At 51.7% G+C, this 21,194-nt stretch overlaps 1 protein-coding gene across 9 annotated transcripts; it reads right to left on the minus strand.

Annotated features, from left to right (window-relative positions):
* Positions 1-11: 11 nt before the first annotated feature.
* LOC102096237 (ADAMTS-like protein 2) lies at positions 12-20,904 on the minus strand. 9 transcript variants are annotated; one of them, XR_010474228.1, is made up of 18 exons: positions 20,288-20,560; positions 13,803-13,940; positions 11,519-11,594; positions 10,923-11,025; positions 9,856-10,001; positions 9,006-9,129; positions 7,734-7,814; positions 7,128-7,303; positions 6,427-6,847; positions 5,396-5,816; positions 4,462-4,568; positions 4,150-4,276; positions 3,365-3,578; positions 2,591-2,746; positions 2,166-2,329; positions 1,494-1,670; positions 685-829; positions 12-563 (listed from the first exon to the last, which is right to left on the minus strand). XR_010474228.1 is itself a non-coding variant. In XM_065071777.1 (18 exons), the coding sequence occupies exons 2-18, from the start codon at positions 13,832-13,834 to the stop codon at positions 445-447; spliced, it is 2,799 nt and encodes a 932-aa protein (XP_064927849.1). In that variant the 5' UTR covers positions 13,835-13,940; positions 20,841-20,904; the 3' UTR covers positions 12-444. The 9 variants fall into 9 exon arrangements, 7 of the variants coding, with proteins under 7 accessions (XP_064927849.1, XP_064927850.1, XP_064927848.1 ...); XM_065071777.1 differs by lacking the exon at positions 20,288-20,560 and adding an exon at positions 20,841-20,904 and having other exon boundaries at positions 2,166-2,336; positions 4,150-4,279; XM_065071778.1 differs by lacking the exon at positions 20,288-20,560 and adding an exon at positions 20,841-20,885 and having other exon boundaries at positions 2,166-2,336.
* Positions 20,905-21,194: the final 290 nt, after the last annotated feature.

Consider the following 21,194-nt stretch of genomic DNA (forward strand, 5'->3'; position numbering starts at 1 on the left):
AAAAACACAGGTTTAAAGTTTAGCTCTTTATTATGACACAGAATTTTTCAGTGTGTTTTGGAAATTGCTCTTGTAGTAGAAAAATCTGTAGGGCAGACCAGAAAGACGGCTGCTTGTCGTCTGTGTCCTGCTGCAGGCTGGCCTCTGCGCCCCACCACCTCCAACTGGAGCTCTGCAGAGATGATGACAGCAGGGACAGGCATTCCCCACTCGCTTCTCAGTAGCTTTCTAGGAACTGATTGATGGCTTTTCTTGTGTAAAAATCCTCTTGGTGGAGAGGGAACGGTGATGACTAAGTCCTAGGTATCCTTCCTCGCTGAGTAGACTGGTCTACAGGGACTGGCTCTGCAGCCAAGCCAAGCAGAGTGGCTTCAAGTGGTATAAAGTCTGGTTCAAGGGGGCTCTTGCCCCTGAACTTGGATGGAAAGTTGGGCCTGACAGCAGTCAGGGTGACCTGAGGCGACAGGACCGGCAGCAAGCCTTCCTGTAGTACCAGTGAGAGCACAGCTTCACCTTCAGCACCAGCACGCAGTTGGCCGTTGCTTTGTCTTCACAGTCTTCTTCTGGAGAGCAGAAGCAACCACAGCAGGGGTTAAAAAAAGGAGATGTGCTTCCCCAGCAGAGAAATGGAGAGACCAAGGGGCTCCCCACAGCTCCTCACCCTCCCTGCCCTCCCAGACTTACCCGGTGCCTCTGTGGGGCACGGCTGGAGCTGGCACGTCTGCCTGGCCTCGGGTTTGGAAGTGGGGTCGCAGCCCTGAGCCAGCACGTCCCCCTGGTAACACTTCACCTCCCGCAGCCGCACACCAGCTCCACATGTCTTGCTGCACTGTTGGGATGGAGAGAGAGGGAAGGGATCATGAGAGGCTTTCATTTTATTATTTTATTTTTCTATAGTTCCTAAGTTCTTTCTACCAGTGACATCTCCTGGTCTCTACTTTGGAGACTGTTCTTGAAGAGGTTTGGCACAAATCCCAAAGTGATCTCAAAATTATGTTTCCCTTTTGTTGCTGAAGGCAAGTGTCCCTGATCCCAGGTTGGGCCAGAGCAAGGAAGGAGTTCGCATTCATCTCTTTAATGCAACTTGCAATTGTTTTTGCTTTGAGTGTTGATGCTGGGACAGAAGATGGAGAAAATGGCTGCAGCAAGCCTGGCCCAGCTTGCCTTGTCCTCCCATTCCCAGTTAAAGCAAGCAGGGGAGGACAGAACATTGACCTCTGGCAGAGGAGACACAGCTGTACCCTGTACACCTGCAGTGTGGTGCATGCTCTTGCTCAAGGAAATAATCCACGTGCTCTAAGGTTTTCTACAGCTTAGTGTGCTGGTCTCTCCACCTGGTGCCTGGTCTGCAGAAGAGCAGAGCTCATGGTCCCACTCAGACCTAACGGAGCTCTCGGCAGAAGGGGCTGCTAGAAACCTTCAGTGCAGGTCATGCTTCACCAACCAGGGTGACGAGCCCTTGTCTCCCCCTTCCCCACCATCCCGAACCCGACCTGAGACCAGGAGGTGGTGAACCACGTTGAACATGGCCTCCTGAAACAGGCAGCTTGTTCCTCGGGTTTCTGAGAGGCTTCACAGCGCTTCTCGGGGTACTCCCTGTACACGCCGTTCTCCAAGCCCGCGCACAAGACGACCCGGGTCTTTGTCCCTCGCCCACAGCTGGCATCACACTGGGGAAAAGAACAGAACAGCCAGGTAACAAATGATGCTTGTCGGCTGTGGCTCACTTTTACCTCCGGCTATTATTTATCAGAAATGAAGCTGGTTTGTTGCAGCTTTCTCTCTAGTGCTGGGACCAAAATCTTGGGGAGATGCATGCACATTCTGGACAAAGAGCTCTGCTGGGATCTCTGCAGCTGCCAGCTGGGAGCCAGAGGTGGGAGAGGACGTTTTCCTTAGGATATTGCTGCCCTCCAATGGAGGTCCCTGGGAAGGCAGCAAATGCTACAAACTTTGGGGTGGCCTTTAGGGTATTGGGGGACAGAAGCTAGCATATTTACTGCTCCTTCCCTCTCTCTGGAAGGCCCTAGGATGAGGGTACGGCTCCACGGTTAGAGGTCACATCATACAGCCTTGCTCTGCCAAGGGAACCGGGCTCCCACCAGCTCCTGTGGGACATGGGGTAGGAAGGAGTGCTGAGGACACGGGGCTGGTCTTGGTTTTACCTGGTCCCACTCCTGCTCCACCCAGTGCGCAGGGCAGTTCTTATCTCCACATGGATGGACAGCCAGGGGCTTGGTGGCCGGGTCACACTGCGAGTCGGAAATCACTTTGCCCTCCTGGTTGCGACACGTGATGAAGCGGCTCATGCGTCCCTCACCACACGAACCTGAGCACTTGGAGGAATAAAGGCCATTTAGACACATCAGAGAGCAGGAAGGTGGAGGGGTTGGGGTTGGTGGTGCTGGGACATCCGAGCCCAGAGCCTTGCTCTGCCATGGGGACTGTGACATGGGACTTTTAGCAGAACGTTTGGTCAGAGGCTTCCCTTCCCCAGGTGTCATGAGCTTCCCAGATCCTTGAACAGAGCTCACCTCACAGCTCATCAAAACTTACAGCACGGAGAAGCAAAAATACAGACTATTCTCACCGGGCCCCAGTCAGAGGCAGTCCAGCGGCGGTCGCAGGGTGGGCCCACGCATGTCTTCTCACTGCTGGGCTTCTGGGACTTGTCGCAGAGGGGTGCCTCCACCGAGCAGCGCACCTCCCGCTTCATCGTCCCCTCCGTGCCGCACCGCGCCGAGCACTGCAAGGGCCAGACAGAGTCAGTCCTGGCACTCAGAAGCAGAGGACAAGAGGAATGAGCAAAGGGAGGCACCTCTGCCTCTCCCCTTTCTCATCCTGCTGCACTTGGGAAGAGGGGGAGGGCCCCAGCAGGGACAGAAAAAGGTGGGTCTGCCTCTTATCTCTGCTGCTTAATTAATTTTGGTCCTAGAGCACCCATGCTACAAGATGCCAAGGTCTGGACTGCTGTTCAAAGTCACGGGGCAGCTTCACTGTCCCAGTCCCAAGCAGGCTGTGGGAAGTCAATCAAAGGGATTTTGATTGGGTTTTAGCTCCTCTGTGTCTCCACGTTGTTTTCTCATCTGTCCTTAGTTAAATCCTTGGGAAGGCAGAGACAAAGCTGACAGGGCTTTTGTTTGGTCAACGTCCTGCTTGAGAAGTGACCTTAGGAAAAACATGTTTTGCGATGGCCTTTGTTGTCTGGGCAGTGCGAGAACAGGGGAGCCGTGGGTGAAGGCAGACCTTGACTCCCCAGGATGGAGTCAGCCAGGGGCTTCCTCAGTACCCAACATTTCCTAGCCACCTTCCCCCTCAGCCCTGGCTGCTTACCTCTGGGAGCAAAGCTCCCCAGACTGCCTACCTCAGACCACTCGGAGAGCTCCCACTGGGGCCCACAGGCCTTGTTCTTGCAGGCTTTCCTCTCCATGGGCCTGGCCAGCCCCGCCGATTCGCAGAGGTCATCATAAACGGAGCTGTCAAAGCCTGGAGCCAGCATCTTCCAGCATCGGACGGTGCGGTACTGATAGCCCTCACCACAGGTCCTGGAGCACTCGCTCCACCGGCTGGTCTCCCACCTCCACGAGCAGTCCCCAGGAGAGAAAGGACAAAGGAGAACCCAGGTAAGGGGGCACAAGGGCTGGCTGGGAAGTGTCTGCATGCTGGGGACTCCCCCACCCAGTGGGTGCTGCTATGAATCTGCTTATCACGTATATGTCTGTCGTAAGGGGATGCTGGTCTTGAAACGGCCTCAAGTTGTGCCACAAAAGGTTAAGATTGGACATTAGGAAACATTTCTTCTCGGAAATGGCTGTTGGGCATTGGTACAGGCTGCCCATGGCAGTGGTGGAGACACTGTCCCTGGAGGGGTTTGAAAGACATATAGATGAGTTTCTTAGGGACATGCTTTAGTGCCAGAGTTCAGTTATGGTTAGACGTGATGACCTTAAGGGTCTCTTCCAACCAAAGTGATTCTATGAAATCCAACTTTGTCCTTAGCAGGCAATTTAGACAGCAAATTCCTTCCCTCTTTTTGCTTAGCTGTTTAAGCATATCCTCCAGCCCACAAATGGCTGTATACTTTGAGCAGAAAATGGTCCTTACCAAGATATGTTGTCCCCATTGACAGCTGATGTCACTTCTACTCACCTAGGTTGGCAATCTCTCCCTGTGCAAAATTCATGAGTAGGTTCTGGTCTGGTTAGGGCATCGCAGTACGTTTCATCCACTTCCACTCCATCATACCGGACACACATGGCATAGGAGGTGCTGATACCTGCTGGGCAATCAAGACCCTCTCTTGATCTGGCTCCACTAGATCCAAAAGACTCCTCCCACCATTTTTAAATTACCGGAGTGCTCACTGCAACTGAAACTCTACCTGCCATTTTAGAGAATACCAGTGTTCTTTCCATCAACAGCAAAGAAGGACCTTACATGGTCACCTGAAGCCAAACTTACCTGAAGTGCATGTGGAGCTGCAGGGCGCATAAGCTGAGACTTTCCACCGATACATATCAGCCAAGCTGATGTCGTCATGGCCCACGGGGCTCACATCAAAGTCATTGCTGTGGAAAAAGAAGGCGGCGTGAGCTAAAAATGAAAAATTGTTGCAAACATAAAATCTAGTGAATTTCCTTTTCAGTGTCTTTGAAGACGGGAAGAAACTCAGTGCTTCCGCTCTCCATCTCCCTCACCTTGGGCAAGATGGACCACTGATGAATAGAGATTGTAAAGCTTTGATCCACCTCCTGAATTCAACTAGGAAGGCTGTGAATAGCCATGGATCAAAATCCTTCTGAGAGAAGGCATCGTTCATAGTGAGTCTTGTGTATATAACGGTTTTTCAACCACACAGGTGCCCTCAGCCTCATACCATCACCTTAAGTGGTATGACGTCAAGTTAGAAAGGAGAGCTCAAGCAAGGTCCCTCTTAGTATCATATGAAGTGGTGGGGAAAGTTCACATGTGGCTTGCCAGAAATGTTTCAAAGTTGGCCCTCAGTCTCCTGCCAAATGTTTATTGAAGTTACAGAAGCTTCTGTGCCCAGAGGAATAGGACAGAAGGGGCATGATGTGGCGGTAAACGTGTGTGGCATGGTATAGACTCTTTGCCTTCTTTACAGTCATATCAGTTTTGGCCTCGCAGGTCCTTCAACACCCATTTAAATGTATCCTTTAGAGGCAGGAGGACCTGAAATACATTTAGGGACCTCCGCCTCAGGCCAGTTGTGACAATCGGTCTTTGGAGGACACGCTATTGGTCAAGTAGCTGCCATGGACAGGCACTGGTGAATGGGGACATCAAGGACAGCAGTGAAACTACCAGCAGACTGGTCTGGCCCTCCCTCCCCAGCTAACCACGCTCCTGTTTTGCCCAGGAAACCAAGTGCCACCTTTCAGTGCCAGGGGCTCGCAGGGGCTCTGCCTGGCTGATGTTCGCGGTTGGGCTGGCACCTAGCAGAGGGCTCTCCGCAGACACCATCATGCTGTAGTTGGCTGCTTCCCCCTGACTCCCAGCAAATGCCTCCTCCACCTTCAAGTCCTCCAGTGAGTTCTTACGGGCCGGCGCTTTGTGGAGGCCCTGTGGCCACCGGGCAGCCGTCTCTGTCCACAGTCCCGCTGCGGTGGAGTTCCTCAGCCTGGCTGCCAAGTGCTGCAGCTCCCTACAGAAGGCAGTGTTGTGCGGGTCTCGGTGACAAAGTCGCCTGAAGAGACGAAGCCTGGAGGACACTATGCGGCTGTTCTCCGAGAGCTCAGATCCCCTCATGCTGTAGGGTACAGCCGTGCTGATGGAAATCCGATTGAACCTGAGAGCTGGAGGAAAAACACAGGGATGTTTTAACTATGTTGGATAGCTCATACTTCAGCATGTAGTACCTAACAAGGTGAAAACCATTGAGTTTTCAGCTTCAAAGTCATGAATTGCCACCAGGGTGCACCAACAGGCTCTAATTGCCCTGACCAACCACACACACACTCTGCCCGTGACTCAGGAGCCCTATTTAAGCTCAGGCCTGGGCTTTCAGTCCTTGCCTGAGCAATGCTGCAGGTGTACTTTGCCCCTGAATTGTTGCTTGGCATTCCCCTATTGACCTCAGACTAGACTTGCCACCCTGCTGTCACCTGACCATCAATGACCGGTTGCTAGGACCTGTTGCTGTCACTGCCCTGCTCGCCAAGCTCAGGTCCCGTGGGACTGCTCAAGAGGAAACTGCCTGATCCGTACCATGGCTGCCCTCTCCCAGCTCCCTGTCCCTCGCAGAGCTACTGGCACTTGATGCTCTGGGAGTCTCCATCCCACTACTAATCGTCATTCTCTCCTGCCTGCCCTGTGGTAAAGCCACCTTAGAATTCAAGAAGACCAGTGTGGGATGCCTGCTTTCAGCAAATAAAATGGGACAGAAGGAAAAGCAAAGCAACCAACCCAACTCTGTTTCTCTGCCAACTGCTGCTGCTTCCTCCTCCTCTTCCTCTCCTGCTGTGTTTGTATGGTAGACTTGTCTTATCTGGAAGTCATACTTCTCTTCACTTTGCTTCCAGCCCCAGTCCCGAGTCTGACTGGTGGAGTTGATCTGGATGAGGTGTGGGTGACCAAAGCCTAAATCTTCCTGCCCTTCTCTTAGAGGAAGCTGTTCACTTGTGTCATCTGGGGACAGGGAGAGCCACGTGGCATTGAGGTCCTGGGCAGCTCTGGAGTCGGCTGGAATGGGATGGCTCTGGCTGGTCTCTGGTAGGTGACGATAGAGAGGTCTGTCTACAGCGGGGGCTGCAGTTCGGAGAGGTGGTGTCCGTGGTACAGTGTAGTCATAAGTTATGTGTGGCATTTTCCCATTAAAGTTATAGTACTGGAAGAAACAGGTCAAGAGAACAAAACCCTTATTTTAAGGACATGTATTTCCCAGAGCCCTCTTTTAGCTACATCCATTTTGTAACGGATATTATAAGGCGGCAGCAACCTCATAAATCCAAGAGGAACCCCCCGCAACAAGACAATTTCTGGCTTCCTCAGCCACCTACACACTCAGGTTTGGCTTGGGAACCAGGTTAATATTCCCTTTGTCTGAGGGAGGCTCACAATTTTGGGACAGGCAAGACAGAAAAGCCTAAAATGAGCTCCTCTCATACCATGGCATTCAGAGACTGGTTGGTGGGCCCATGAGCTATGATATACTCCAGCCCATCTGAGTTCAGGCTCGGGGGCCGCCGGTACTTGAAGACTGTGCCAGCTACCCTGAAGTTTTGGGGGTTGTCAATGGCGGAGTTGCCGTTGAAGAAGAAATGTCCGGATTCATCTGCGAGCGCTTCAAAGAGAGAGAGAAAAGGGACAAATGTGATACTCTGTGCAGAACGTGAGGGGTGCACTGGCACTGAGGAGGGCAAACAGCTCACGACTGAGAAAAGCCCAACAGAAAAAGAACTGCAGGCTCCCCAGCGTTCATCTTCCCCATCAGGTCAGATCAGAGGTATTCAGTGCCTGCTGCTTTCATTGTCCTCTCCAACAAAAGCACAAATGTCTCCACAACAGGGACTGCCCGTAGTGAGCTTGGTTTCCAAATGTCCCTCCTGCTGCTGGAGGCCTTGGTTTGTGGAGAGATGAAGTGTCCCCGTGCTACCCTGGCAGAAATGCTCACAGACAGCTCTCACAGCACAGGTGGGAGTGCACAGAGCCCTCCTCCCACCTCCCAGGCAGCTAAACCACAACCTCAATGTCTGCCCAGTTTTTCTGCTTACCTAGGATGTTTTCTGTTTTCCTGCGCTCAATGATGAGGATGTCCGTGGCACCGGCGGGGATGTTTGTGATGAACACGTAACCTGAGGAACGGGAATAGAACAGAGTGAGGAGACCCCGAGGACAGAATAAAAAGTTCTAGGTAGGAAAAGCAGCCCGTGGGGTGTGTATGTAGGAGGACATAAATGCACGTTGTGCCAACCTGTAAGCTCTAATCCCAGCTCCCCTCTGAAGTCCCACTACAGATCACCATTGCGGGTCTCTGAGCACTGCTGGCTTTGGAGTCAGGAAAAAACTGCACAACAGTCTGGCTTGAGGTGTGTGGATGAACATGCTCCCAGGCTCTTTCTGGCAAGAGCACAGAAAAAGCTTATTGTGATCAGGGCTGATGCTGAACATGTCCCCTCAGCTCCTGACTCAATAGAATTTGTCTCAGGAGTAGCATAAAAATTGACCTTTGAAGAGAGAGAATATAAGAAGGCTCTCAAATGATGTGATCTGGCAGCTTGTCTTTCCTGCTAGAAACACAGATCTTATCAGCCATGTAAGATTTTGTAAGGACTGGAATGGGAGGCCAAAACTGTATCTGTACTGCCAGAGAGGTTAGCACCATTAACCCTACTCTGGAGAGGGGCCCGAGTGTTCTTCTAGCCTGGTGTCTGTACAGAGCGAGGCAGACTAGTGAAACAATGTGAAATGATGTTCCAAAGCATCCTCAAACCACAGTTAATTAAATACTAATGAGCATACCACAGTCTATTCCTTCTGTGGGTGGAGGAATGGGCCATGAGGTGCCAAGGGATGAATCTCAGCCCAGTTTCAGAGGGACTGTCCTTCGGCTGTGCCAGCCACAGGAGTCGGGGAAGCAGGAGATTACGTGCAGGCGGAAACAAACACTGTGACCCTCATCACAGGAGCTTAAGTTTCAAACGAACATGTAGCACAAATAAAAGAAGATTCATTGATCTCTTCACGTTATCTGAGGTGGGCAGGATGCCAAAATCAATAGGAACAAATAGATCCCCAGCTGCTTCCTATTGTAAAGAGGTGAAAGGAAACCTTACCAGCCTAATATACAGCACATCAAACCAATCTGCTGTGATGATTAAGTGAAAAGGACAAAATATAGGCTTTTAAGCAAGGGTGGCGCTATTCAGTTCTTTCCACCAAGCAGCTGGGAAACTCCTACCCACGTTCAAGCCAGTCACCCTTCATGTCAGCTGGTGGTTAAGAAGTAGCAGGTCAAGTCTCCGGACTGTGGTAGCAGGGAGTACCTATCTGTGAGATTGCCTTTCGGAAGCTGCCCGAGACACGGTGGCAAGTGCTGCCGTCCCCTCCACACACCCTGCATCTGTCCATCGTCCGGGGTGAGTACAGGCTCCCATCGCACCCAACTGGCTGCAAAGAATAAAACAAGAGAGGGTTTGCTGGGGCCAGCTTGTCTCCACAGGGCAGGGTCTTCTCAAGGAAATGCTACCATGCTCTTTTGCTGAGGTTCTGAGTTCTCGGGGGGATGTAGGGTAGCATGGAGCGGAGTAATGAATGAATCCAACAGCAACAGAAATTCACTTGTGACCATCTACATTGTGCCTCTGAACATGAGGTGGGGGCTTGTGAGTGTAGGTGAATGGATTAAGGCTGGGGTAAGCTATTTTGGTTCCTTTTGTCTCTGCATTTAGGTCAGTCCTCCTTTCTCACTGACACAGCGACGTACAACATTACCCTCCAGGATAAGCTGCAGCAAAGGCAGGCCTGCCTGAAGTTGTAAGGTATCTCTCTGTAACGTTATATACAACCACCCTTCATTCTTGCTGTATGAGAAAAAAAATCAAATGGAAGATTTTTCTTTCATAAATCGGATTACTATGTAAACAAACTTGCAATTCTAGTCTCTGTGCTGGGAGGAAAGTGCTGTCACTCACTGGGAATATGTGGATGTATATAATTCCCTTTATGTGAGTCTCTTTGCTCTCCTCTTGCCCACAGGCATTCGAGACTGAATGTAATCACTCCACACCAGGCCCCAGTTACAATTCCCTGCTGGGACCCCTGGCCCTGCGATGACCTGGTCCAGCCACACACTTACACTCCCAGTTTCTGTTCTCCTTCCCCTCAGAACCTCACCTCACACTTCCCATTGATGCAGACCCCTTGATAGGTCCTGTCCTTGCAGGAGGTACCATCCTGTGCTCGGGCCATCAGCTGCCTCTCTCCGCTCCGGGTGGTGCATTGGAGGTCACACGGCTTGTTGGAGATACTGGTGTAGTCATCTGAAGGGACAGAGGCAGAAAGTCACCAGGGAGACCGAGGTGCTCAGAGGTGGACAGCGAGGAAGGGAACATTCCTCTTATCCATACTGATGGTTTGATATCACCTTGGATGTTCTTATTGCTTGAGACAAGACCCCAAGGCTACAGATTTTATAGTAGTAAAGGGGTCATGGTATGAAGCTGCAGCTGGGGACCATGGCTAGCAGAAATGCTTCTTGCTGGCAAAACCCCTGCCATACCCTCTCCCCTTTGCAGTGCAATCCCATCTGCCAGAATGGGAATCTGTATCAGCTAGCAAGACTTGTAAGAGGGTTTCTGACTGTGTGTGGCCATCGCTAGCTATGCTCCATCTAGCCGAGCAACCGCAGGCAGAGGTGCAGATGTTCTAGGTCCCCTTGGCAGATAACAGAGAAACATGTGGGCCCAGAAAGAGGGATAATATCTCAATCTGGGCCTCAATGGCCAAGGGGCAAGTCATGTGACACAATCTGTCTTGCCTGGGCAGGAAATGGGTGGGCATCCTGCTGAGAACGCACCACCAAGCCAGCAGGAAGCATGCTGGGTGACAGCAGCAGTCAAAATAGTAGAAGGCACAAAGAGCATCAACAACCGCTCTGCCAAGATGACTGCTGGTTAGCCAAGACAACTCAGAGAAGCCTGTGTCCTGTCTGCCCACTACCGCTTGCTGATGTAGGAGCCAAACCAGGAGCCATGTAGTGAGAGGAGGCCTGGCTGGGTGGAGCTCTTCTCTGAAGAGACAGGGAATGATTTCTCCAAAGCAGGGAGCACAGGGAAGCACTGCCAGAGCAGCCAGGAGCATCCATCCCTTGTCCCCTGAGACCTTCCCCTTCTCCCATGTCTAAGAAGAGCCTGGGGGTTTTTTCTCACCCTGCTCCTTTGTGTAAAGCTGTGAAAACCCACCTGGATAGAGAGGCATCCAGTGGTAGTAGCGCTTCCCAAAGGCTTTGGCATTGAAACTGGAGCACTGCTGCTGTTTGAAGCTTGCTGTGTTGGCTGGGCAGGGCTAGGGAGGGAATAAATGTGATCAAAAGCCTCCTATGTCACAGCCACAGTTGTGACAGCTGCTTGTCCCCGCTGCATCCTTGGAGGATGAAAACGCCCTGTCCACCCTGGAAGGAATCAGTGATGGACTCTGAGGTGCTGTAATACAGTCAGAAAAGCCAAGGGCCCCTCAGACAGCTGTATTTAACAGTCCTGCAAGAATTACTTCCAGCGAAGGGCAAAGCACACAGGAAAATCTTTGTTCCTCCTCCCACCCCATAACCAATATGGTTTTATATCCTTTTCCCCTATCTCTGAGTCCCAGAGGGTAGAGGTCACCTCCCACATCTTCAAAGTCACAGTCAGCCACTCCAAGAGTGGATCATACCCCTTGTCTGCACTCCCCTGGGGACCAGTCGCACCCTGAGTGCTTGGTGCTCTTGCAGCTCCAAACACGATCCCCTGAGTCCCACATCCCCCAGTAAGAACCAGTGAGTACTGGAAGTGGTTCTCACCTGCTGCTGGCACAGTTGGTAGTGCTTGGCTTGGCCAACACACATGGTGCTGTTCATTCCTTGGGGCATCTGAAGCCTGCAAAGCAGAAAGAAAATGAGCTGGATGTCTGTGAAGTACTGAGGTATTGGGGATGACAGAGAAGTCAGGCCTGACTTAATGGGGAGAAGCAAGGCAGGCATTTTATCAGAGCAAAGCTTTCTGGATCTAGACTAGCCAAAAACCTTCTCCAAAACATATTTTTCAATGTTTTTAGGTGGACTGTGAATTTAGATTACTCTTGGGGTATTTTTAGGTGGACCGTGATTTTAATCTACTCTTGTTTTGGGGTAGGTTGAGCAGATGGGGAACAACTGCAGTATCACCACCACTTTGTCCCTTCACCTCTGAGCTCCAAAATGTGACAAGAGCAGTAGATCCTGATGATCCATCACTCCCATGGAAGCACCTGTGATTTGCAATGACCAGGGGAGCTGATTTCAAGATTTGCTGAGCAGCAGGCAGAGAGATGGCACCACTCATGGGGACCAGCCACCTTAAAAGATCAGCAGAAAAGATTCAGTGCAGATGATGGACCAAAACCATGAGAATTTCTCAACACTTGATGCTTTAGCTCTGGCCAGCAGGAATTATCCAGGGGATACTAGAGTCCTTGACTGATGCAGAGGTGAAAAAATTCTTGAAAGCTGCGAAGATGTATGGAGAATGGCTGAGACCACAGATCAGGGCAACGTGGTCTGCGTAAACATGAGCAAACAATGCATTACAGTATTGGAAACTTAGGATGTGTCATGTAATTAAGAACCCTGCAGGCATATTTGAGCTGGACTGGCTAGAGGTACTGCAGTTATTCCTCCAGAGCAATGCTTTACACAATGTAGGCAAAGCCTAAATTTGCACCAAAAGACTTGAAAACTGCCATTCCTTTCAGTTGAGGCAGAGCCTGCCTGCAGACTGGGGCAGAAATTGGTTTGTGAGCATAACTGGCTCACACTGAAGCCACTCTCCTTGAGGCTGCAGAAATCTTTTAGCTGGGTTTTATGTTGGGTTTTTTATTTTTTAAATTCAGACTTGAACCCAAGGAGTAAAACACCACAGCAAAACCTTCCCCTCCCCAGCTGTGGAGTCAAAGATAGAGCAGATGCCAAATGGAGAGGAAAAAAATCTCTTTTCTGGCAGCAGGCAAAGGGCAGAAGGGCTGTGCGGGGTGTGGGGCAGCCCCAGGCTCCCTCCCACAATGGCCACAGCGTGCTGGGGGACAAGAGCATCAGCACAGACACCAGCAAGCCCAGACAGCAGGGAGGTCACATCCAGATGGAAGGTACCACAGCACATCTGGTCCCTCACTTTGCCAACCAGCCCACAAAAGCCAAGTTTTTTGCTGCAGGAAGGAGAGCAGGTTGGGGGCCCAGGTTTGAGGTTCCTCCACTCAGGAGTGCATTCATGTGGAAGGGGAAAGGGTTGAGCGTGGGGCAGGCAGCCCCCACGGGCTCACTGTGCTGCAGGATGCCAGCTCACATTAACAACCCGGGAGCCTGGAGGAGGTCAGTGAGGTGAACAAGGAGAAGGAGGGCTTGGTGGCAACGTGACCCAAAGGGGACAGCGGGAATCCAGGCACCTGAAGTTCCCCAGCTCTTCCCGCTCAAAAACCCTGTCCAACTGATAGCGGGACTGTAGCAGCTTTGTAGGGGACAAACGTGGCCGTAGGGGACAAATGGAGATGCTGTCAGGTGACAGCCAGATAAATGACAGAGTGGAAAAAAACTTGCAAGCTCGGCAGGGAATGAAGAGGGGAAATTGCTGAGATGCAGCTGAGCTGGCTGCTGCCAGGAGTAAATCAAGTCCCCAGAAGGTGTCTGGGAACATGCACCCACATCCTCAGTGCAGGAACCAGCTGCAAATCAGGGTGAGGTTGGTCAGAGCAGCCACAGAAAGTGAGGGTTTGTAAAAGAGAGGGGAAGAGGAATGGAGATAGCCTTCTCCAGCCCACAGCCCTGTCTTCTTCAAGTGTCCCACGGACCCCAAGAAAGGACCAAGGGGTTGGTTCCCATCGGACAAGCCAGGCTGAGTGGGTGACATGTTCAGGGGGCCTGTCACCTGCCCCACTGCATCATGTTTCTCCCTCTTGAGCCCTCCCACCCCACCGGCACCAGCCGCCTTCCTTTTGGAGAGGCTGCAGAAGAGAGCATACTGACCCTGCAAACCCAAAACGCAGGTTGGGGGGCACCCCGTTTCCCTTCTGCCACTGGAGACCTGGCCAAAGGCGCGGGCTGGGACACGACTCACCTCTGCCGCAAGCAGTGCCTCTCCCGGGACATCACGCCTCCCCCGCAGGACCGGGAGCAGGTAGACCAGGAGCTCCACTCTCCCCACCACTTGGTGACTTCTTCATCCCAGGGGCCAGCTCCATCTTCTGCCTCACTACTGTCCTGACAGAAACAGAGGATGGTTAGCTGGAGAACCTGGCTCATCACCAGGAGGCCTGTGAGGCCACGCCAGGCTCACACATCTCAAAATTCAACTTTCCTTCCAAGATGGAGTTATGCCCCTGGAATCTTGTGACATGATGTGGAAAAGGGCTGTCGGGCCGGACACATGTGACAGTAACACCAGCATCGCTCCCAGGCCAGGTCAGACAGAGCAGAAGAAAATCTGGGGTGCTTGGCCATGCGGAGTCCTGCCCGCAGAGGATAACGCATCTGTCACTCACTGGAGCTGCATTTCAACAAGTAAACATCTTTTTTTTTAAGAAGTAAGCTCAGATCTAAGTTCTTCACACTCAACTCTCACAAAAGTAATTTTCAAGAGTGCTTCAGAACCAGAGCCTCCTGCATTTGCTGTTGTCCCCTCACCCCATCCACCCCACTATGCTCAGAGGTGCATCATTCTCGCTCCCAACATCCCTCGCTGGGGCTGAGCCTTTAAATTGGGCAAACCTGTGCTCTCCTGGTCCCAACATGTTCATTGCAGCAGGCTGCTGTTGGCTGTGCCTCCACAATTCCTAGCAGGTAAGGCATTCTATGTTTTAGCTGGTTTTTTTTACCTTACAATGTTTTCCTATTTAGCATCTGATGGCCTAAAAGCTCCCAGGGACTTTGGCAAACTAGCTTGTGCAGGAACTAATTTGCTGTTTACTGAAATACATCTGTGAGCAGTGTTAAATGCAGCAAGGAGTTTAAGACAGGACAATGACTAGAAGGGATTTATCCAGCTGAAAATGCTGACAGTGTTTCAGTATTAGTAGAAGAAAATGAATAATTTGTGTGTGTGTGAAGCATGCTGTATTAAAATAAGAGCTTGTGGAAGTTGTATCAGTGCTGCTATTGGCAAAACCTGGTTTATGGCAGTAGCTGATAGTCCTGTTGTGAAGAATCAGTCTGCAAAATGTAATTGAGGGATGTGAAAGAAAACTCGGCAGTGTTTGCTCATCACTAAATGTGCTCTGTTTGTTACTTTGGTTGACTTGTCTCTTGGCTTTATGCTCTTTCATGGTGTAATAAAGCCAAAGTGTTCTTTATCTTGTAGTGTAATTCCTCCCTGAGAATTTGTTGTTTCTATAGCGTCTGCCAACAGAATGTCCTCCGGGCAGAGGAGATGCAGCTGGTTTCAGGCAAATGGTTTTAAGTTGTAACTTAGCCTGGTTGAAATGTGCGCACTGTCTCTTCTCTTCCTGGTGATGATACCACAGTCAGATCATGTTGAAAATAACATCCTCTGCTGCAAAAAAGCACCATGCTACCTGATGCTCTGCTCTCTCATGATTACAACGGTTGATTGTGAAAACAATACAACGCTTTTTGCTGTACTCGGATGTTCTGGCTGGAGTTGACTTGCCTGGCAGGGACCAAATGCTGTGGCCAGCAGTTGTGTTGCACAAGAGAAAAACTAATTTTAAATGAAATAGACATGTTTTCAAAAATACCTTTTTCCCTTGTTCCAAATGATCATCTCGACCTATTTCCCATGAGAATTTTTGTCTCACTATGTCAACTACATAGATTCCACACTCAAAGAAAAAAAAACACAAAGGTCTCTTATTGTAAGGTATTTTCAGGTAAACTCTTTCACTGACCCCTTCTCTTTGCTTCTCTGTGATAAGCATCTCAAGGTCTGTGGAAGAAAAGCTCTTCACAACTGTCGGGAAGGAGAGTGCCAATGATTTATCTGGTGTGTGTGTGGAGTGCCCAGTGCAATACAGATTCTCCTATAGCTGGGGTGATAATCCAAGCTGGTGTCTTACCACTTCTCTGAGTAGTTACATGAGGCGTGTGGACTGCCTGGAAGGAAGGCATGCGGACCAAAAGCTGCAATGTTTACAAAGCTTTTCCCCAGGTGGTAATAAAGATCTGTGCAGCTGTAAACTGCAAGGTAGTCCTGCTCCCGAGATCTTAAAATCCAAATAGGTGAGACAGGGCAGAAGGGAAATGGCAGAATGGAAGTGAAATAGCCTGTTCTACTGACCTGCCCCTGGATATGAAATCTGCTTTGTGTATTTGGAGCAGTGAAAAGCTGAAGGCTCCTTTTCAGGGTTAATGCTCTTGGGTGTTGTGCCTGGATACAAGGGGGCTTGGCAAGAGGTGGCAGAGCAGAGGTTTGGGGAAGATCAGCACCTCCGCCTTTGTGTGCCTCTCTCTTCCAGTTAGGATACAATATGTTCCTCTCTGCGCTATGACTTTCAGGAATGACAGGAGCCCAAATGAAGATTTATTGAAGGATGCTAGTCAAAGAGACTTTTCTTTAATTTTTTGTTAATCAAATGTGTTCCCCTATAACCATAAGCCCTGTTCCTGCCTCCTCTCTGCACTGGAGGAATCAATCACTTTTTAAGCAGACAGATTTGGCTCTCAGGTTCTCCGTGACCAAGCTCCCTTGCTGGTCCTTGCCGAGGAGTGTTTATTTACTTGCGTAAGCGAGGACAATGCTGAGCTGTCCCCTTGGCCACCAAGACTTATGGTGTGACTGCGTCCCAGTCCTAGGCCTGGTGACGTGGAGGGGGAACTTCAGGTACTTAGAGCTGTGGCAGCTGGTTCTAATCTGTGCCGAATTTATTATAATGTCAGAAATAAATCTGCATTAAGCATGACACACAAATGGTTCTTGTTTTTAATTAGAGATACTTGCATTTTCCAACTTTCCAGATAATAAATTAAGGAGTGCGGGACATACTCCAGATTAGATTAGCTCCTAGCTTTAGCTTCCCAAACACATCGACAAATCCCAGGAGTTACCTTCCAGCTGAGTGAATGCCCTGAAATCAAAGGGGTTTTACAACAACGCTTTTGCACTCTCCTGATTACGGGAGCTGCTGGAGCCGCTCTAACTCGCGCTTTGCTGCAGAACTGCAGAAACAGAGCAGGCTAGAAACACCGGAGCAGGAGACAGGCACAGGTCCAGTCTTTATAAGGCTGACTCTGCCTGGGCTTGGGTGAGGGCTTTTCCTAAAGGAGGTAAGAGGGTCTGTTATAATTCCTTAGGTGATGAGAAATAACAGTCCTAGAATTGACATCTGCAGAAACAGACAGACCATATTCCAGTTCGGGCAGGTGCTCTCCGCAAGAATTTCCCCAGAGGTGCTTGTGGCTTGGCACGTGGTGACTGTACAGCTGCAGTTCTTCCTCCCTGAGGCTAACAGAGTTATTCTGCACCTACGCTGGAGGCCACACGACCGACCGAGGAGGTGAGGGCTGCCCTCCTGTCCCCTTGTTTGGGGAGACCAGAGCTTTGAACCCCAACCTGTAGGGAGTATTTCCAGGATTAAAAATATCTGCCTCCAGATTCGCCAGTATCAAAGACAGAAGCACCAGCCTCTAAGACAGCTTTTTCTGTCTAACCAAAGGCTCGGCAGCTGCTTCCCCTCTCCCAAACAAAGGCTGCCACAAATGAAATGCAAAGACGGGTGGGCCTGGGCTGACATCCTATCGGATTTCCAGGCGGTCTTTCTGAAGAGCCAAAGGGATAAAATAAATTCTCCGCTGGCTCAGCTCTGAGCTGCGCTGGGTTTCCCAGAAACCTGGGAATAACTGCAATTACCGTGTCGGTGGCCCAGCCTCCCGTGTTGCCTATTGTTGTGCCTAATCTTGAGATTCATTAGAGCCTGGGTTCTGGAAAAAAAGAAGAAAAGCTGTCTGGGAAGAGAGAGACCACAAGCATGTCTGTCTGGTTCCCTTCACAGAGGAGCTGGGTGGGGGAGGCTCTCAGTCGCAGCCTTAAGGGCTGGCCCATCACCGAAGGGCACAGGAGCTGCCATAAACTGCCCTGCTAAACCCCATCAGAGCTTACAAGACTACAAGAAACAGCAGCTGAAAATGAAATAAATTCTTCACAGACCTTTTCTGAGGCCATTAACTGCTTGTTCTCTACCAAAAACTGCCCTGATCCCTTTACTTAAAGGCTTCTCTCTGCAGCAAACCACACTAATTGCTGAAATGTTAAGTAGCTTCAGATGCCTTGATGCCTGGAATGGATGTCAGATTATTATCTGGAAATGAATGACCATGTTCAGCCCCCCTGGCTTGGGTTCCCCATGTCATGCTCTGGGTAAAGCTGTGGTGACAGACTCTTGCCACAGCCCTGAAAAAAACAATAGCATTTGCAATTGCACCCTGATGTTTTACAGAAGAATTGGGTTTTGTGTAAAGCTATTTCTCATCCTGTCATTGTTTTATCCTATTTGGGTAGACTAGATAGTTTGTATGAGAGACTCAGTGTTGGACTAGACACAAAACCAAATTTTCCTTAGAAAAGCTGAAACAAGATATTTGAGGAGGAGTTTCCCATGAGGGGAAGGTACCCTGAGGTAAAATGAGCCATGCAGAATAATTTCTATGGGATCAGGAAGAACAGATATCTGGGGAAAAATGGTAAGCTTGCTAAAGATGTGATACCATAGCAGATAAGTAACAGAAATCCAGACATATAATGAGGAGCAGATGAGCAGCAAATTAGAAAGTCAGTGAACAGAAGCCAGTGGAGAACTATCAAGTACTGTTGTTCACAGTCCTGCCATGACAGAAAGTTCAAAGCTACATGCTGCACATCATTACAAAACATTTGATCCAAGTCAGTTACGCCATTCCATTCAAGCGGGTAACGCGCTTATTCTGGGGCAAACCGGTAGAAAGGGTGGAAATGTGTGAAGGGAAAGAAGGGAGCAACACACGGTGTGCATGAGAGGTATCTCAGCGGGTTTTTAGAGGTGTTGAATGCAGTTAGCTCCACGTAGGAAGGAGTTGCTTACCCTACCTATGTACTGAGGCTTTCTGTGATGCTTTCTGTATAATGTTGCATGCAGAAAACTGGGCATCAAGAGGAATTGCAGGGTAATCGCCTAACGCAGATTTTGTGCGCAGCCTTGCACCAGAGATACCTATCAACGCTATCAACTCCATCTGCCAGGCCAGCTCACACCATGCGGTCCTTGATCACTCTGTGTGATCTCCTGCAGTATGGAAGTCCTCAGGGCAGGCCGAGCACAAGTACGGGTGTGTGTTTGTCCTGGGGTGGGCTGAGCAGCCCTCTCCCAGCCTCGGATGCCCTCATCTTCTGTGCTGTACAAACACAGCTGCTGGGGGCAGGGAGAACCATGAGCAGCCAAGGCTTGTGTACACACGTTACGGAGGAGTCCATCCAGGTCAGTCCTAAGTGAAGGATTTATGTTTGGCTTGACCTGGCTTTTCTCTGGCTTAGCCCTGCAGTTAAGGGGTAAACAGAACAAACAGCGGATGCGAGTGAAGGTAAAAATGCAGCGGAAACGAGCCACTTGATATTTAAAATGAATACAATGCCAGAACAGGAGATGCTGCTGCTCCTCAAACCTGGGTTATCTGCAGTAAAGCTGCGGTGTCTGGTGTTCTCTGCACGTAAGATAGCTCACCATGCCATGGAGTCGGGGTGTGGGGGTGAGAAACACAACCCCAAAACCCTCTTCCTTTGGCAGAGCAGGATCCCTTCAGCAGCAGAGAAATGCAGCCAGGTTCCCCTTGGGGAAACGCGAGCCACAATGCACACGGTGACCCGCGACGGCAGAGGTGCAGCCGGTGCCCTGTGGAGCTGGGGTTTCTGCCTCCCACTGTAATGGGGGCGATTCTCCCAGGTCCAGAGGGGTTCTGGCGCTGCCGTGAAACAAGTGCCATGAGGACCGGGATGAGATGATCCTTTGTGGAGGAGAGAGAGATGAGGGCAGCGTGGGGCTGCCCCGCACCACATCGTTAGCACAGAAAGCAGCTGCCTAAAGCTGGCGGGAGACAGAGGGAAGCGGAAAAAACTGTTTCCAGCCCTGAAGGGGAGTCAACCCTCTCCTAGGGATGAATGTGGGGGGCACCCTCGTGCGAACCCCCAACCAGGGAAAGGCCCTGCTCCCCTATGGTCCTTCTGGTGACGCTGGGAAGCCACCTCGGGCATCCTCACCCCCCCGCACCGGCCTTTTGTTAGTGCCAGGCGGCTGGGGAGCGGGCAAAGCGCCCGGTCCTCGGGGTGAACTTGGGGGAGACAAGACCAAACCCCCATCTCAAGCACCTCAACACTAAGGGCGAGCGGCGGGGGAGGCACCCCCAAGTGCAAGCTGTGCCCTGCAGGGACCAGAAACCTCCGGGGAAGGGCGAGGGGCCGCCGCTCCCCGGAGGCGACCGCTCGCTCCCCGGGGCGGCCCGGGCCACCCTGCCCCGCTCGGGCCCGGAGCGCCCCTCCTGGCCCCGGCCCCGCCGCGGCTCCCCGACGGGAGGGAGGGAAGAAGGGGAGGCTCCGCCGCCGCCGACCCACCCGCCGCCGCTTACCTTAGCGCCGAGGGGGGCGGCGGCGGCGCTGAGGAGGAGGAGGAGGAGGCGGAGGGGAGCGGCGGCCATGCCGCGCTGCTGCTGCTGCTGCAGCCGCGGAGGAGGCGGCGGGGCGGCCCACCAGCGGCGGTCGCAGGAGCAGCCGCCGCCGGAGCGCGGCCCGGCATGGCTGAGGGAGTTAATGACTTTACAACCTGCCGGGTGGCGGGCGGCGACCCGCGGCGCGGCCGCTCGGCGGGGGTTGGGGGGTAGGGGGGCCGGGCGGTTCCTGAGGCTCCGCCGCCCCGGGGCTCGGCCCCGCGTCCCGCCTGCGAGCTATGGGGCAGGCACTGGGGAGCCGGGCAGCCTGAGCCTGCCCCCTCGCACCGCCCTGCCCGCCGCCGGTCCCAGCGCCCAGCCCTTTGGCAATGGCGCTCGCCGCTTTTTGGAGCTTGTTCGCAGCGTCCCGGGACCGAGCGATCGGTCCCTGCGGAGCCACCCGCGGGCTCGGACACCCGGGCTGCCAAGCCGAGCCCTCCGTTCCTTTCCTCCTGCGCCAAACCCCGTTTGTTACCCGATTCATCTTTCAGGGCAAGTTCTGTTTTCTGGCGCATCCCTTTTGATGGCCCCGGAGGGCAGCGCTCCGTTCTGGGCAGGGTGGGAGGGAAACATCCCCCGCCATGGAGAGCTGCCCTTGCTGGGGGGCAGATGAATCATTCCCACATGGTGAGGCAGCCTGATGAGCTGGTCCTTACTAAGAGAATACATAGCTGTCCGGAGGCCCCAGCTCTCAGCCATGGTTTGTTAAGTCACATACCACAGCCCAGCCTAAGTCTCACATGAAAGTTATTCTCCACCGCCTCAGTTGGTGCATCTTGTCTTTATGCAGGAGCTGCAAAAAAGCACACTGCCAAATCAGACCTCTTGA

Source organism: Columba livia, chromosome 8 (assembly GCF_036013475.1).
Source record: "Columba livia isolate bColLiv1 breed racing homer chromosome 8, bColLiv1.pat.W.v2, whole genome shotgun sequence".
Taxonomy (NCBI): domain Eukaryota; kingdom Metazoa; phylum Chordata; class Aves; order Columbiformes; family Columbidae; genus Columba; species Columba livia.

Bases quoted from the DNA above. Each gene is read 5' to 3' on its own strand.
- LOC102096237 (XM_065071776.1), bottom strand. From the start codon at position 20,454: ATGCCGGGCCGCGCTCCGGCGGCGGCTGCTCCTGCGACCGCCGCTGGT. The intron at 4,569-5,395 runs GTGGCACTTGGT...CTTTTTCCACAG, and splicing joins CGAGCCCCTGGCACTGAAAG to CAATGACTTTGATGTGAGCC. The intron at 3,579-4,149 runs GTGAGTAGAAGT...CTGCTCGTGGAG, and splicing joins GGGAGAGATTGCCAACCTAG to GTGGGAGACCAGCCGGTGGA.